The sequence below is a fragment of the Electrona antarctica genome (genome assembly GCF_951216825.1).
Source record: "Electrona antarctica genome assembly, chromosome: 24".
Classification (NCBI taxonomy): domain Eukaryota; kingdom Metazoa; phylum Chordata; class Actinopteri; order Myctophiformes; family Myctophidae; genus Electrona; species Electrona antarctica.
Window position 1 is genome coordinate 25,136,806 of NC_136803.1, and position 16,867 is coordinate 25,153,672.

The 16,867-nt window shown below is 42.9% G+C and overlaps 1 protein-coding gene across 3 annotated transcripts in view; it reads right to left on the reverse strand.

Moving 5' to 3' along the window:
• Positions 1-11,764: 11,764 nt before the first annotated feature.
• Positions 11,765-16,867, reverse strand: part of LOC306916973 (partitioning defective 3 homolog B-like) — a 308,458-nt gene continuing 303,355 nt past the window's right edge. For 2 of the 3 annotated variants that reach the window (XM_079495073.1, XM_079495072.1), the window contains exons 25-27: positions 15,918-16,223; positions 15,122-15,217; positions 11,765-14,456 (exon numbers count right to left, since the gene is read on the reverse strand). In XM_079495073.1, the coding sequence (XP_079351199.1) occupies positions 14,162-14,456; positions 15,122-15,217; positions 15,918-16,223 (697 nt within the window). In that variant the 3' untranslated portion in view covers positions 11,765-14,161. The remainder of the gene's footprint in view (positions 14,457-15,121; positions 15,218-15,917; positions 16,224-16,867) is intronic. The other variant, XM_079495074.1, reaches the window with a different exon arrangement.

Sequence of the window (16,867 nt, forward strand, 5' to 3'; positions counted from 1 at the left end):
TGGAAGTGGATGTCTTGGCAACTGCTGGAGCCATTTGTGTCTGTGGGGGAGTCTCCACCCCCTGTTGCAGGCATGTCATTCAACATCTGTTTAGAATAAGATTCATTGAATATTTAAAAGAGTTAGGCATGTGAAAGTAGTGCACTTGACTATCAATGTTGAATGCACTTATTGGAAGTTGCTTTGGATAAAAGCGAGTTCGAAATAACTCATGTAAGATAATGTTACTAGTATTACAAGATCCTGATGTAGTCCAATATACCATTTTGTTACATAGTAGGTATTTAGAACACACTTTCAGTTCTGTGATATATGGGGACATTTAACACACTTTAAGCTAATGTGCATCACGGGGACATATAAATACACACACACAAACAAACACACACATATCTTAAAACATGCATCTTGGGGACTCCGTGCTAAATGTGCATCATGGGGACGTCTTCTGAAGTTTCAATTATTTTGCCTTCAAGCTTGCATAAATACACACACACATCTTAAAACATGCATATTGGGTACCCCGTGCTAATGTGCATCATGGGGTCGTCTTCTGATGTTTCAATTATTCTGCCTATTATGTGATCTACAATATTTAGACTTTTAATGCCCTTTACATTAGGCTAATGTGTGTCACGGGGACATACATGCTGTTAGAGTTCTCAACGGGCCTGACAATAAAGCCTGGACCCGAACTGGTCCAACCCAAGGCTTGGCCCGGCCCGAAATATTACCATAATGTTAAGTCTGATAAGCCCCAGTAAAGGAAAAAACACCACCAGTTGGCTGCGGCTATGTTGTTAAATTTACATCATTATACCGAGTGAGTGTGTGAGAGAACGGACAGTCATACTAGACATTAGGACATTACACAACATCCTTGTAAGGTGTGCTCTCCCCATTTACCTTTTCAATGGAAGTGGATGTCTTGGCAACTGCTGGAGCCAAGTGTGTCTGTGGGGGAGTCTCCACCCCCTGTTGCAGGCATGCCATTCAACATCTGTTTAGAATAAGATTCATTGAATATTTAAAAGAGTTAGGCATGTGAAAGTAGTGCACTTGACTATCAATGTTGAATGCACTTATTGGAAGTTGCTTTGGATACAAGCGAGTTCGAAATAACTCATGTAAGATAATGTTACTAGTATTACAACATCCTGATGTAGTCCAATATACCATTTTGTTACATAGTAGGTATTTAGAACACACTTTCAGTTCTGTGATATATGGGGACATTTAACACACTTTAAGCTAGTGTGCATCACGGGGACATATAAATACACACACAAACAAACACACACATATCTTAAAACATGCATCTTGGGGACTCCGTGCTAAATGTGCATCATGGGGACGTCTTCTGAAGTTTCAATTATTTTGCCTTCAAGCTTGCATAAATACACACACACATCTTAAAACATGCATATTGGGTACCCCGTGCTAATGTGCATCATAGGGTCGTCTTCTGATGTTTCAATTATTCTGCCTATTATGTGATCTACAATATTTAGACTTTTAATGCCCTTTACATTAGGCTAATGTGCGTCACGGGGACATACATGCTGTTAGAGTTCTCAACGGGCCTGACAATAAAGCCTGGACCCGAACTGGTCCAACCCAAGGCTTGGCCCGGCCCGAAACATTACCATAATGTTAAGTCTGATAAGCCCCAGTAAAGGAAAAAACACCACCAGTTGGCTGCGGCTATGTTGTTTAATTTACATCATTATACCGAGTGAGTGTGTGAGAGAACGGACAGTCATACTAGACATTAGGACATTACACAACATCCTTGTAAGGTGTGCTCTCCCCATTTACCTTTTCAATGGAAGTGGATGTCTTGGCAACTGCTGGAGCCATGTGTGTCTGTGGGGGAGTCTCCACCCCCTGTTGCAGGCATGTCATTCAACATCTGTTTAGAATAAGATTCATTGAATATTTAAAAGAGTTAGGCATGTGAAAGTAGTGCACTTGACTATCAATGTTGAATGCACTTATTGGAAGTTGCTTTGGATAAAAGCGAGTTCGAAATAACTCATGTAAGATAATGTTACTAGTATTACAACATCCTGATGTAGTCCAATATACCATTTTGTTACATAGTAGGTATTTAGAACACACTTTCAGTTCTGTGATATATGGGGACATTTAACACACTTTAAGCTAATGTGCATCACGGGGACATATAAATACACACACACAAACAAACACACACATATCTTAAAACATGCATCTTGGGGACTCCGTGCTAAATGTGCATCATGGGGACGTCTTCTGAAGTTTCAATTATTTTGCCTTCAAGCTTGCATAAATACACACACACATCTTAAAACATGCATATTGGGTACCCCGTGCTAATGTGCATCATGGGGTCGTCTTCTGATGTTTCAATTATTCTGCCTATTATGTGATCTACAATATTTAGACTTTTAATGCCCTTTACATTAGGCTAATGTGCGTCACGGGGACATACATGCTGTTAGAGTTCTCAACGGGCCTGACAATAAAGCCTGGACCCGAACTGGTCCAACCCAAGGCTTGGCCCGGCCCGAAACATTACCATAATGTTAAGTCTGATAAGCCCCAGTAAAGGAAAAAACACCACCAGTTGGCTGCGGCTATGTTGTTTAATTTACATCATTATACCAAGTGAATGTGTGAGAGAACGGACAGTCATACTAGACATTAGGACATTACACAACATCCTTGTAAGGTGTGCTCTCCCCATTTACCTTTTCAATGGAAGTGGATGTCTTGGCAACTGCTGGAGCCATGTGTGTCTGTGGGGGAGTCTCCACCCCCTGTTGCAGGCATGTCATTCAACATCTGTTTAGAATAAGATTCATTGAATATTTAAAAGAGTTAGGCATGTGAAAGTAGTGCACTTGACTATCAATGTTGAATGCACTTATTGGAAGTTGCTTTGGATAAAAGCGAGTTCGAAATAACTCATGTAAGATAATGTTACTAGTATTACAACATCCTGATGTAGTCCAATATACCATTTTGTTACATAGTAGGTATTTAGAACACACTTTCAGTTCTGTGATATATGGGGACATTTAACACACTTTAAGCTAATGTGCATCACGGGGACATATAAATACACACACACAAACACACACACACACATCTTAAAACATGCATCTTGGGGACTCCGTGCTAAATGTGCATCATGGGGACGTCTTCTGAAGTTTCAATATTTTGCCTTCAAGCTTGCCTAAATACACACACACACACACATCTTAAAACATGCATATTGGGGACCCCGTGCTAATGTGCATCATGGGGTCGTCTTCTGATGTTTCAATTATTCTGCCTATTATGTGATCTACAATATTTAGACTTTTAATGCCCTTTACTTTAGGCTAATGTGCGTCACGGGGACATACATGCTGTTAGAGTTCTCAACGGGCCTGACAATTAAAGCCTGGACCCGAACTGGTCAAACCCAAGGCTTAGCCCGGCCCGAAACATTACTATAATGTTAAGTCTGATAAGCCCCAGTAAAGGAAAAAACACCACCAGTTGGCTGCAGCTATGTTGTTAAATTGAAATAATCATACCGAGTGAGTGTGTGAGAGAACGGACAGTCATACTAAATAGTAGATAGATTGTAGGTATTTAGAACAAACTTTCAGTTTTGTGATATATGGGGACATTTAACACACTTTAAGCTAATGTGCATCACGGGGACATATAAATACACACACAAACCAACACACACACACATCTTAAAACATGCATATTGGGGACCCCGTGCTAATGTGCATCATGGGGTCGTCTTCTGATGTTTCAATTATTCTGCCTATTATGTGATCTACAATATTTAGACTTTTAATGCCCTTTACTTTAGGCTAATGTGCGTCACGGGGACATACATGCTGTTAGAGTTCTCAACGGGCCTGACAATAAAGCCTGGACCCGAACTGGTCCAACCCAAGACTTGGCCCGGCCCGAAACATTACAATAATGTTAAGTCTGATAAGCCCCAGTAAAGGAAAAAACACCACCAGTTGGCTGCGGCTATGTTGTTAAATTTACATCATTATACCGAGTGAGTGTGTGAGAGAACGGACAGTCATACTAGACATTAGGACATTACACAACATCCTTGTAAGGTGTGCTCTCCCCATTTACCTTTTCAATGGAAGTGGATGTCTTGGCAACTGCTGGAGCCATGTGTGTCTGTGGGGGAGTCTCCACCCCCTGTTGCAGGCATTTCATTCAACATCTGTTTAGAATAAGATTCATTGAATATTTAAAAGAGTTAGGCATGTGAAAGTAGTGCACTTGACTATCAATGTTGAATGCACTTATTGGAAGTTGCTTTGGATAAAAGCGAGTTCGAAATAACTCATGTAAGATAATGTTACTAGTATTACAACATCCTGATGTAGTCCAATATACCATTTTGTTACATAGTAGGTATTTAGAACACACTTTCAGTTCTGTGATATATGGGGACCTTTAACACACTTTAACTAATGTGCATCACGGGGACATATAAATACATACACACAAACAAACACACACACACATCTTAAAACATGCATCTTGGGGACTCCGCGCTAAATGTGTATCATGGGGACATCTTCTGAAGTTTCAATATTTTGCCTTCAAGCTTGCATAAATACACACACACACACACACACATATCTTAAAACATGCATATTGGGGACCCCGTGCTAATGTGCATCATGGGGTCGTCTTCTGATGTTTCAATTATTCTGCCTATTATGTGATCTACAATATTTAGACTTTTAATGCCCTTTACTTTAGGCTAATGTGCGTCACGGGGACATACATGCTGTTAGAGTTCTCAACGGGCCTGACAATTAAAGCCTGGACCCGAACTGGTCAAACCCAAGGCTTAGCCCGGCCCGAAACATTACCATAATGTTAAGTCTGATAAGCCCCAGTAAAGGAAAAAACACCACCAGTTGGCTGCGGCTATGTTGTTAAATTGACATAATTATACATAGTGAGTGTCTGAGAGAACGGACAGTCATACTAAATAGTAGATAGATAGTAGGTATTTAGAACACACTTTCAGTTTTGTGATATATGGGGACATTTAACACACTTTAAGCTAATGTGCATCACGGGGAGATAAATACACACACAAACAAACACACTCACACATCTTAAAACATGCATCTTGGGGACTCCGTGCTAAATGTGCATCACGGGGACGTCTTCTGAAGTTTCAATTATTTTGCCTTCAAGCTTGCATAAATACACACACACACACACATCTTAAAACATGCATATTGGGGACCCCGTGCTAATGTGCATCATGGGGACGTCTTCTGATGTTTCAATTATTCTGCCTATTATTACCATTTTCTTTAATATCACATCATTGCAGAGTCACTGGCTGCACTGCTACAGTGCTACACAGAAAGACAGCAGCTAAAGGAAGCTAATGCTACAACACTACAAACTGGACCAAACTCAACATATATACTTTATACAGTAGAAAGTCCTAACACAAAAACGAAATTGTATACCCATTCTGACTATTTTCACAGAAAATAATAGCAAAAAAAACGTTTCAGGAGCCCACATTGGATTACATTACATGAAATTACCACCAAACAACATCATCCTTATATCTGAAGCTAAACTGAAGCTAAGTATCTTAACTTCATCACAAAATTATTTGTGTTACAAAACAGTAGTTTTAAGGTCATTACTAACCTGAAAGTACAGGAAAAGCAATCCCTCTAACTGATCTAAACTGTCTTCAGCCCATGTGAGCCATTTGAGCTAACTTAGCTAACTGAGCTAGCTTAATAATCAGAGCTAATTCACAAAATGTTATGAGCTAACTTAGCTAACTGAGCTATCTTAATAATCAGAGCTAATTCACAAAATGTTATGGTCAAATACTGGTTATAGTGATCTTTCAAATATCTGTGGTTGAGCACTGTTTTTATTAATTGTTCATTCAGAAAAAAATAGCTTACCTTGTGTTTTGCTTTTGCTTCCATCTTCACTGCCTTGTTCTGGAATCTCCTGTTCTGTTACACCTGTTAACACTCAATTTGATGGTATAATCCCTCCTTGTGGGGAACAGGGTGGGTGGGGCCACATAATGATGTGGGTGCGGCCACAAAAGTGTGTGTGAGAATGTAATGAGTGCAATAGCAGCTAAAACCCTTAGGGGGAGATACTGAGCACCACTTACACACACACGATGATCAAAAAACGTCCCTTATGGGCCAAGGCTAAAAACCTCACAGGCACATATAAAGCATCTCCTGGGTTGGTTTTTTAACGGTTTCCCTCGTGGGGACTAGCTTTTTTGTCCCCATACCGTAACTGGTCCCCATGACGTGACTGTGTAAACAGATTTGTGTCCCCACAAAGATATAAAAACCAGAGCACACACACACACACACACACACACACACACACACACACACACACACACACACACACACACACACACACACACACACACACACACACACACACACACACACACACACACACACACACACACACACACACACACACACACACACACACACGACACTACATAGTAGCCAGTATGTAAATACAATACATGTACATGAGGAGGGATAGTGAGCATATCGGTAGGAGTAGGAGGATGTTGAGGTTGGAACTGCCAGGCAGGAGGCCTAGAGGAAGACCAAATTGTAGATGTATGCATGTAGTGAAAGAGGACATGAAGTTAGTTGGGTGTGAGAGAAGAGGAGGCAGCTAGGACAGCGTGGAGGCAGATGATTCGCTGTTCCGAAGGGAACAGCCGAAAGGAAACGAAGATGATCGTGGTCAAAGGTCATGTCTCACCTAAGACACAGGATCTGACCACCCCATTCGACTGTTTCAGTGCATAGAATATGCGAAATCAACCGTCATCAGGACCATGCAATGGGCCCAGTATGGACATTTTCCACATACTCACTGTTTCAGTATGTCATTATCACCTATTGTGACGGGTGATAATGGTATTTTTGTGTCACTGATGTCAATGACGGAGGCGCGCCGTGTCTGGTGGCCTTGAGCCACGTGAGGCACCGCCGAGCGAGGCGCTAGCCGAGCGAGTCGCCGTGCCGAGCGTTGCGAAGGCCACCAGACCCGACTCAGCGCCGTCCGAGTTACGTCCCGATAGGCAGAGAATAGTATATATTAGTAGCCCCTAGTTTCCATGCGCCGACAATAGAGTTGGAAATGACACGTGACACCACAATGTCTAGTATGCCAGTATGGCCATAATTCCAACGTCCTGATAACGGTTGATTTCGTCTATTTAATACAGTGATAACGGGTGAATCCGCTGACACATTTTGACCCAGTGATGGTCAAGATTCAGTGTATCCCTCGAGCAAGCAAGGCCGGCTCTATTAGCTCAATGGTAAAAAATGTCAGCACTTGCGCCGGGACCCGCGGGTTCAAATCCGGGGTAGAGAAAAGTCAAATGGAAGAGAAAAGTTACATAGTGCAGCTTTAAAGTCAGGGCCAGGTACCGCACATTGGGGAAGGTACTACACACACAAACGCACTCGCACACGGAACATGACTGATTACACAAACATGGAATATGCATTAGGCCACGCTGAAAGGTAAGTGCGTCTCGGTAGAGTGCTTACAGGCCGTCCACACTTACCTATCAGCGCTTACGTTTAATGGACATTAAGTACAATCAATTCCTCCGTGCTATATACGTTTATTGTCTTTGGCAGTGCAGGGGAAAGTGACCACAACTATTCATTGCTATAGAGCTGCTCTTTAACACATTCTCGACGGGAACCCCTTTTGGTGTTTTAACTTAGCATTATGTTATACTTTAGCTATTGAAAAATAGCAGATCTACAAGCTCGTAGTGCGCCACCGAGTGGCGCGCTACGAGCTTGTAGGTCTGCTATTTTTGAAAAATCGTAAAAATGCGGCACAAATCTTTGAATATATATTCTTTCAGAGCGAGCATTTTTCTTATTTCGACGTCAGGCCTAGATTGGTTAAAGTCTATTGGTCAAATCGTTAAACACAATGGCGTCTCCGTCGGGGTGGAAACCTCGTATGTTGCAATACAGTTACTTTTCAGGAAATGGGAAAAAATAAAAAACTTTATAACCCGTGTTCAAATGGACCCAATGTAGTTATCGAGTCACATGGGCTCCTGTCAATGCGTTTCATCTGTTCAATATTTATCAAAGCCACATACAAACGTAGCCACTTTTACTTTCACTTAATTAGCATTATGTTATGCTTTAGCTATTGAAAAATAGCAGATCTACAAGCTCATAGCGCGCCACCGAGTGGCGCGCTACGAGCTTGTAGGTCTGCTATTTTTGAAAAATCGAAGAACGACTGACATAGAAACATAGCTTTTTCAGAAAACTGTCAGGATGTAGAAGACATTTTTAGAATCTGATCTCAGGTCAAAATGGGTTTAATAGATTTCTCAATATTAGAGAAAATGGTTCACATTATGGGAAATTATACTGTACATTGACGTACTTTTGTAGGGGCGCACACGCAGTTTAGACACACCGACTGACCGACATGCGGAAACAACGGTCGGACATGCGGTCCAACATGCTCTGCTCCCGTGCTTGCGGTTAGGCTAGGGTTGGTAGGTTGTCGGTCTAATGAGAGTCTGATCAATAGTATATCTAAACTAAAGCCTGTACCCCTTTAGTAAAGCAAAAGTATCTCAAATTTGTACTTACAGTTCTTCAATACTCACGTGTGAACACTTGGAGTGTGTTGCGTTGTCAGAGCGTGCACGCTCCGAGCTTGTAGATCAGTGTAAATGTTGACAACACATTTTGATTTTGTTTTAGTCCTCGTATATAGGCTAATCCTATTTTCGTCATTTGGAATGGTAGTTTAAGTTGACTAAATATCATACGATTTTTGTCATCTACAGTCGATTTAGGCTGTGATGGTGTAACGCCTGATTTATATGTACTGTAGCATTATGTGCCGAAAATAGACAATCTACATACGGGTACAAGTTCACAGAGCTTGTAGATCGTTATTTTCGGAGGCGCGACACCAGCGCCGAAACAAGCATAAGATGGCTTGTCTTTAGTTAGTTCTACTGGATCTCTTCCCAACTAGTCCCTCCCAAACATTTTCATCTAGTTTGTTGACGAAATTGTCATAGTTTTAGTCATCAAATTCAAGGCATAGTTTATTCTAATCTAAAGTTTAGTTTGCATTATGTTATGCTTTAGCTATTGAAAAATAGCAGATCTACAAGCTCATAGCGCGCCACCGAGTGGCGCGCTACGAGCTTGTAGGTCTGCTATTTTTGAAAAATCGGAAGAACCACTGACAGAAACATAGCTTTTTCAGAAAACTGTCAGGATGTAGTGGAAAAAAGGCAGTCGACAAACATTTTCCGTCATAGTTTTAGTCGAGAAAATGAACACCAACAGTAGACTTTTGGCACGACCCTGAAAAATAAGGCTGTTCAGCCTGGGGTGCTGGATAATATCTCACCGGTATGCTGCGTGGTGTTAGCATTTTTGGTGTTAGCATTAGCATTAGTGTTAGCATTATGTTATATGCTTTAGCTATTGGAAAATAGCAGATCTACAAGCTCATAGCGCGCCACCGAGTGGCGCGCTACGAGCTTGTAGGTCTGCTATTTTTGAAAAATCGTTAACATGTGACTCAAATCTTTCAGAACATTTTCATGATTTAGAAAACATTTTTTTTAAATTTCGACGTCAGGCCTGAATGGGTTAAAGTAGTCTAAACAAACCTTAGAAAAAGTGCTGGATAATATCTCACCGGTATGCTGCGTGGTGAGCGGGGATTAGAAACCACCGGGGGCTTGTTGCTCGTTAAGATAAATGAAACATTCTTGCACACGCACACGGGAGGACAAACAGGCACGCACGGATAGTTAGATGAATAGTGCTTTCAGGGGCCCTGGCTCTGACAAGGGGTCTCATGGTTTATAAATATTGATAAATATCTCAACTGTTGAAGTGGCTTTCCCCTTTAAAGGGAATGCTATGTTGTATTTATGGTTAGTCAGTCGGTCTAAAATAGCCTAACTTTCTGTAGCGGTATATAGGTTTGCATTGCATGCATGCTCGTTTTCCAGCAAGTGCCTGTTTCACACTCAAACGTCTTAAAATGTTGGCCACCATTTGTGACCAGATTTGACTGAGAGACTGCTATCGCGCAAATTACAGCTTTTCACCAGAGGAGAAACCCTTTTTTTTTTTTTAATGAGTTAATAGCACAGGCAGACTCTTCACATACTAGAGCATGTCTGAAATAAGTGTCAGAGCTGAAATCGACATGTAAATATGAAATAAATGCTTAAACATGTAGCTAGGTGTGATGTTAGAGACCACAGAAGTGAACCTTTCAAGCCTGTTTTCTCAACTCGCTGTTTTCTGCAAGACATTACTCTGTAAGCCATATCTCCAAAACTGGTGGGTCGAAAATTCCAAAAATTCCAATGGCAGTCCCTCAGTCAAATTTAGTCACATTTGTAGTCGGAGTAATAAAGTAAAGTAAAAGTACCTCAACATTGTACTTAAAGGGTGGTTGTATTTATAGTCTCCCTGTACTACTATTGAGACATTTAGAATTTTAGATCATGCAAAGGTCCTGTCTCAACTAGACACAGGATCTGACACAGACTTTGAAGGTCAAGATTCAATGTATCCCCTGAGACTGGCTCTATTAGCTCAATGGTAAAAACAATGTCAGCACTTGCACAGGAAAACGGGTTCAAATCCGGGGGTACTAGAGGAAAGCAACACAGTGCAGGTTTACAGTACTTTTAAGTTACTTTTCACCACCGGTGGTAACGTGCACGGACACACGCACGCAGGTACGCACGTGCGCGAAAGTAAACGCCATCTCCACTGCTTTTCTGCCTCGTGGAGATTTTAAAGAAATCACACTCGAAATCGCACTGGCGGGAACCCCTTTTGGTGTTAGCATTATGTTATATGCTTTAGCTATTGGAAAATAGCAGATCTACAAGCTCATAGCGCGCCACCGAGTGGCGCGCTACGAGCTTGTAGATCTGCTATTTTTGAAAAATCGTTAACATGTGACTCAAATCTTTCAGAACATTTTCATGATTTAGAATTTTTTTTTTTTTTTAATTTCGACGTCAGGCCTGAATGGGTTAAAGTACTCTAAACAAACCTTAGAAAAAGTCCAAAGGACTTTCTGAGAGCCAGACGTTGGGAGGCAAAACAAAACGATCAAGCATTCAGCCATAGAATAGAATGCAGACTAATCTGCAGTTTACTTTGGGCCACACAGGAAAGGGACCGAGGTGACGCAGAGCTCTGCACAGACCTCAGTCTCTGACGGCTCTGACACTAATTAAACACTTAACAGATTAGAGAGGGGGAAAAAAAACAGCCTTCTCCACACATTCTAATTGTCCCCCATTTCCAAGTCTAATTTTGTCAATCAGATTCATCTTCAATTCGGGAGAGCAAATTGTGCACTAATCATTTCCTCCACAGCGGAGGTTTGTCCCGGCTCCAATTGTCAGGGGATGATTTAGTTATTATCAGAACGCCGTTGCTGGTCTTATCAGTCATCTCGGAAGGCTAATTTGATCTTAAGATAGTTTTTGCAAAAGAGAAATGAGGCAGAATATTTTAACGATGACTCATGGGCGTTTCACACTTTTGACTTTTTAAAAACACGGCTAATTTGGCTAATTGGTGGAAATGAGACGTAAATTGGGTGAAATAATTTGGCTCACAAGCGGCGGAGGAGGCGGAGGTTCTTTCAAATGTATTTAATGCAAAATAAATGGAGTATATATATAGCCTATTAAAAAAGAAAATCATACATCTATTTGACAGCAAGTATAAATCAGAGCATTCGTGAAACACTTCGGTAAGTACGGATTTTCATAGCACAAGATTAAATATGTTAGTAATGACATTTCATGGTGTGACAGTTAAGCAGGGAATTTCACCAACTTTGTTCGATTGCTTCTGCAGCAAGAGAGTTTATGCGAGCTACTCATTCAGCCATTTTAACTCGAAACATCACAGACAAATTCTATTATTCTCGCAGAACTCATGTTGGGAGTGTTAAGCGTACATAACAAGTGTAAATCTGTCAGCGCCGACCACCCAAGGAAAAAAAAATGAAATAGAACAAAAACAAAGTTGTAAAAATATCAAATACAAAACAGCCGCTGGGAGGGTGTCAGTGCAGGAAGTCCAATGGACAAAACATCAAGGACGATAAAGACATTTCCCTTTCCTGTTTGCCGAGTCAGTTTTCCCGTCTTTCCGTTCGTTATTATTGAAGTCTAGTCTAGTCAAAGTGATCTATCTTTATTACAGTCAATTCCTTGAATCCTTAAAATGTATGTATATGAATTACTGTTTTTGCAGGATTGCTGCAAGAGTTGAATTTAAGTAGAATAATGTGCATTTTCAGCCCTATAGTTTAAAAAGTAAAACCGAACGCCAGCGAATCTTTATACACATTTCCATAGTGTACTATTATGGCAAACATTAAAAACACAAACACGTGTATTTGTATAAGAGTCTTAAGAGTTATCACATATGATTCCTTGTTCTATAACCGCACACCTTCTCACTCATTCATTTCTGGTTTCATTCATTCATTTCTGGTTTCACTCCTATGTCGGTTTTCACTTGTTCATTCGGTGGGTGTGGGGGGGGGTTTAGCTGCTCAAGACTTTAATTACCTGCCCCCAAATCAGATTTTCAATCCAGATCGGTTTCATTCAGCCTGAACAAGGCTAGTAACGTGATTCAAATCGGATTTGCAGAAATGGATAGAATAACAACTAAACACAAATCTGCATAGGCCACACATCAGATTTGGGCTGCCAGTCTGAACAGGGCCTAGAGTAATTTATGGCAGAAAATCACTTTAACACACTGATATATAGCCTACGGCAGGTTATTGGACAAACCCCACGTTAAATTATCTTCCTAGGGCAGCATCGCTTCAACTATCACGTTCAATTGGACAGGATTATTTCATAATCTGTAGTGCGGACGGTGTTGTTTAGTTGCCAACAAAAGAACAGTTCTTTTGTTGGCAACTAAACGACACCAATCAACGCATCGTGTGACGCGTTGCATCATGGTGTGGCACGCATCAACGCATCGTGTGACGCGTTGCATCATGGTGTGGCACGCATCAACGCATCGTGTGACGCGTTGCATCATGGTGTGGCACGCATCAACGCATCGTGTGACGCGTTGCATCATGGTGTGGCACGCATCAACGCATCGTGTGACGCGTTGCATCATGGTGTGGCACGCATCAACGCATCGTGTGACGCGTTGCATCATGGTGTGGCACGCATCAACGTGTGACGTGTTGCTAGCTTGTGTTGTAGATCTGTTCTTTTTGGAAGGTGACACACTTCCACGTTAAGGCATAGTACTGTATGTATAACGTTGCCCTGTGTTTACGGTACATAGCAAAACAATAAATACATTCCTTACCCTCTATAGCCAGCAGTTATCAGTATCACTGGAGTATTGTGCTGGTGTTATACCAGTTATCATCAGTATCACTGGAGTATTGTGCTGGTGTTATACCTGCAGAAACACTTCTTGCTGTATTTTTCCGTTTTCACCTCAAAACAAACAGTACAGCGAGTGTTTACAGTGTTTCTGTATAGGTAAAATGATAGTTTGGAACCAAATGGGTTACAGACCCTTATGGGTCTGTAACTCTGAGAGTGTACAAATGGAACCACATTTTAACGGGTCCATTTGGTTCCAATTGTACACTCTCAGGGCTCAATTTTCGTCACCGCTAAACCCCTTATCCCTAAACTTCTTTGCCTTTTTTTACTATTTCGCAAAACATTTTTGAATAGTTAAAATGGCCAGTCTACAAGCTCACAACGTGTCAATGTAGAGTGGCTAGTTGAACTATTTAAAAATGTATTTCAAAATAGTAAAAAAGGCAAAGAAGTTTAGGGATAAGGGGTTTAGCCCTCAGAGTTAAATTAACATTGATTTTACAATATAAATTGGGGGTCCTTGAAATTAAATTAATCACTGCTAGAGCCGTAAAAATCCTCTCTTATGGGGGTCCCTGGCATATCTTTTCAAATGGGGGTCCGCGGGCTAATAAATGTCGATGTAGGGGTCCTTGACATGAACAGGTTTGGGAACCACATGCCCTACATTACTCCCATCATGGGGTTCTTGTGCCTGGGGTCGGGCTGTCTCCTGTCCCGGTAGCCGTAGGCGTCGGGGCTGGCGGCGTGATGTTGGTGGTGCGCTCTACCGGGTTGCTGGCGCTCGGGGCTGAGGTGGCGGCCGGGACTGGCGTAGCGCTGCTCCCTGGCTCCGGGCTGGCGCTCTGGGCTGATGTAGCGCTGGGCGGGACTGGCGTAGCGCTGCTCCCGTGCCCCGGGAGGATGAGGATGGCGCTCCGGGCTGATGTAGCGTCCCGGGCTGGCGTACCGCTGCTCCCTGTCACGATGACATCATGAGAGTTGTTGTCAAACACATAATTGCGATTTCATGATTGAATTTAGAATTCCACCAGGAGGATAGGAGTGTGTGAGATGTTTGGCAAAATGTTTAGGAGTAATATAAACATGTTTTTTTGTTTGTTTGTTTTGTGCAACAATTTTCTTAATTTTGTTGAGGAAATGCAGAGCCAGATCACTCATCGAATCTCTGAGGATAGAATTCTGGATGAGCAGGACATGTGCAGCATTTTGAACGAAACGGGCCACTCCTGAAAACTTTAGAAGGCAATGTTAGCCAATCAGTGTAGAATCTGATAAATCCAACAGAATCGTCTTGATCACATGACTACAGAGATCATGTGTACCGATTTGCGTGAGATTTGGATGAAATCTGTGCGACTAACATAAGCAATGTGTTTAGCAGAAATCGGCCTCATGGTGGCGCTATAACCGGCAGATGTGGAGGGATGCAGGGACAATGTTTTTCCATGGCCTCTAGGGAGTGCGCATACATAAGTTGTATACAGATCGATGAAGTTATAGCTAAAAACAGGAAATGGCCTGTTATAGCGCCACCATGAGGCTGATTTGGAAAAGAATGAGTGGCATGTCGTGTCCATGGAGTGTGTGTGCAAAGTTTGGCATGGATCGGGCCAACGGTACCGGAGATTAGCTGATAACGGACGGACGGAAGGACAGACGGACGGAAGGACACACACGGACGGAGTGCAAAACATACTCTCTCCCCATGCCTTCGGCCTGGTGGAGACAATTGCATTTTTGTTTGCACAGTGCTAGATAGGATGAAAAACTTAAGATATATAGTTGCGAACGAAGTGATTGCGAACGAAGTGAGCACTAACTATAGAAGCTGGCCAAAACTGTCTGTCTGTCTGTCTGTCTGTGTGTCACGCTGTAACACCGCCCGCCCGCCACCAGTGTGTGTGTGTCAGAGTGCCACAACAGCTTTGTTCGCTTCCCGCGTTTACGCGTCTTACTTGTTAAAGTACTATATATCTTAAGTTTTTCATCTTAACAAGTAAGACGCGTAAACGCGGGAAGCGAACGAAGCTGTTGTGGCACTCTGACACACAAAACTGGTGGCGGGCGGGCGGTGTTACAGCGTGACACACAGACAGACAGACAGACAGACAGAAAAGTGTGACAGGCGGGGCCTATTTGGGTCTATGGGACACGTTTTGCATCGTCTCGCGTGCACAGTAGTGTCACCTCCATGCACAGTAGTGTCACCTCCGTGCACAACCCCGTGAGCAAGCTCGTGAGTCAAGCCCATTGGACCAAACCGCTTTCGCCTCGTTCATGTGTCTGGGCGCCAGCCGTGATATACGGCCAGCATGTCCATCGCGCTTCGGTTCTCCCTCTTGGTTCTGGGGCCTGTAGTGGAAACCTCACGTGTCCAAATTTGTGATCATGTAAATAACTGTAAACAAGGCCCTACCTGCCCCCTGGTTGGTAGCGCTCAGGGCTGATGTAGCGCCCGGGGCTGGCGTGGCGGTAGGCCGGTGCCGGGGCGCCCCTGTGCGCGGCGGCGGCCGACGGCGGCACGTCCTGCCTCAGGACCGCCCGGTCGCGCTGCTGCTGCTGCCCCACGCGGGGGGCGGCGGGGTGCCCACCGGGCGGCTGGGGCGGCGGGGCGGCGGCCGGCACGCGGACAGGGGGCTTGCCGGCCGTCGGGTAAGGGGCCGGCTCTCTTCGGTCCGGCCTCGACCGGGAGCTGGCGGGCTGCTCATCTGGATTGGCCCTCCTGAAACAAGGGATTGATTGACAGGTTGATTGATTGATCGACCCGGGAAAGAATCTCATATTATACAGTCAACTCTCAAGTCAACAGTCCAATAAACAACACAAAGTATACAGTGCATTTCATCATGATTCATGATGAAATAAAAAAGGAGGGTGGAGGATGCCACTCATAAGATTTACATTGTGATAGAACATCGTTTTTTTGGTTTACCCGTGATCCTGTAGTTTCTTGAGGCACTACACTGTCTCTCTGCATTCTGTGGGATCCTATAGTTTACTGAGGCAATACACTATGTTATGTAGTGCAGGGGTTCTCAACCCGTGGGTCGCGACCCCTCGGGGGGGTCGCCAAATTATTTTAGGGGGTCCCCAAATTATTTAAAAAAAAAAAAAAAGTTTTTTTTAAATTTATTTTCACGATTTTTCAAAAATAGCAGATCTACAAGCTCATAGCGCGCCACTCGGTGGCGCGCTATGAGCTTGTAGATCTGCTATTTTTCAATAGCTAAATTATAACAATGCTTAAAACACCAAAAGGGGTTCCCGCCCAAAATGGTTTAAGGTTATTGTAGCAGTCAATTTATATTGGGGGTCGGGAGGGGGCGGGGCGGGGGTCCCGAGACATTGCCAAAGCATTTCCGGGGG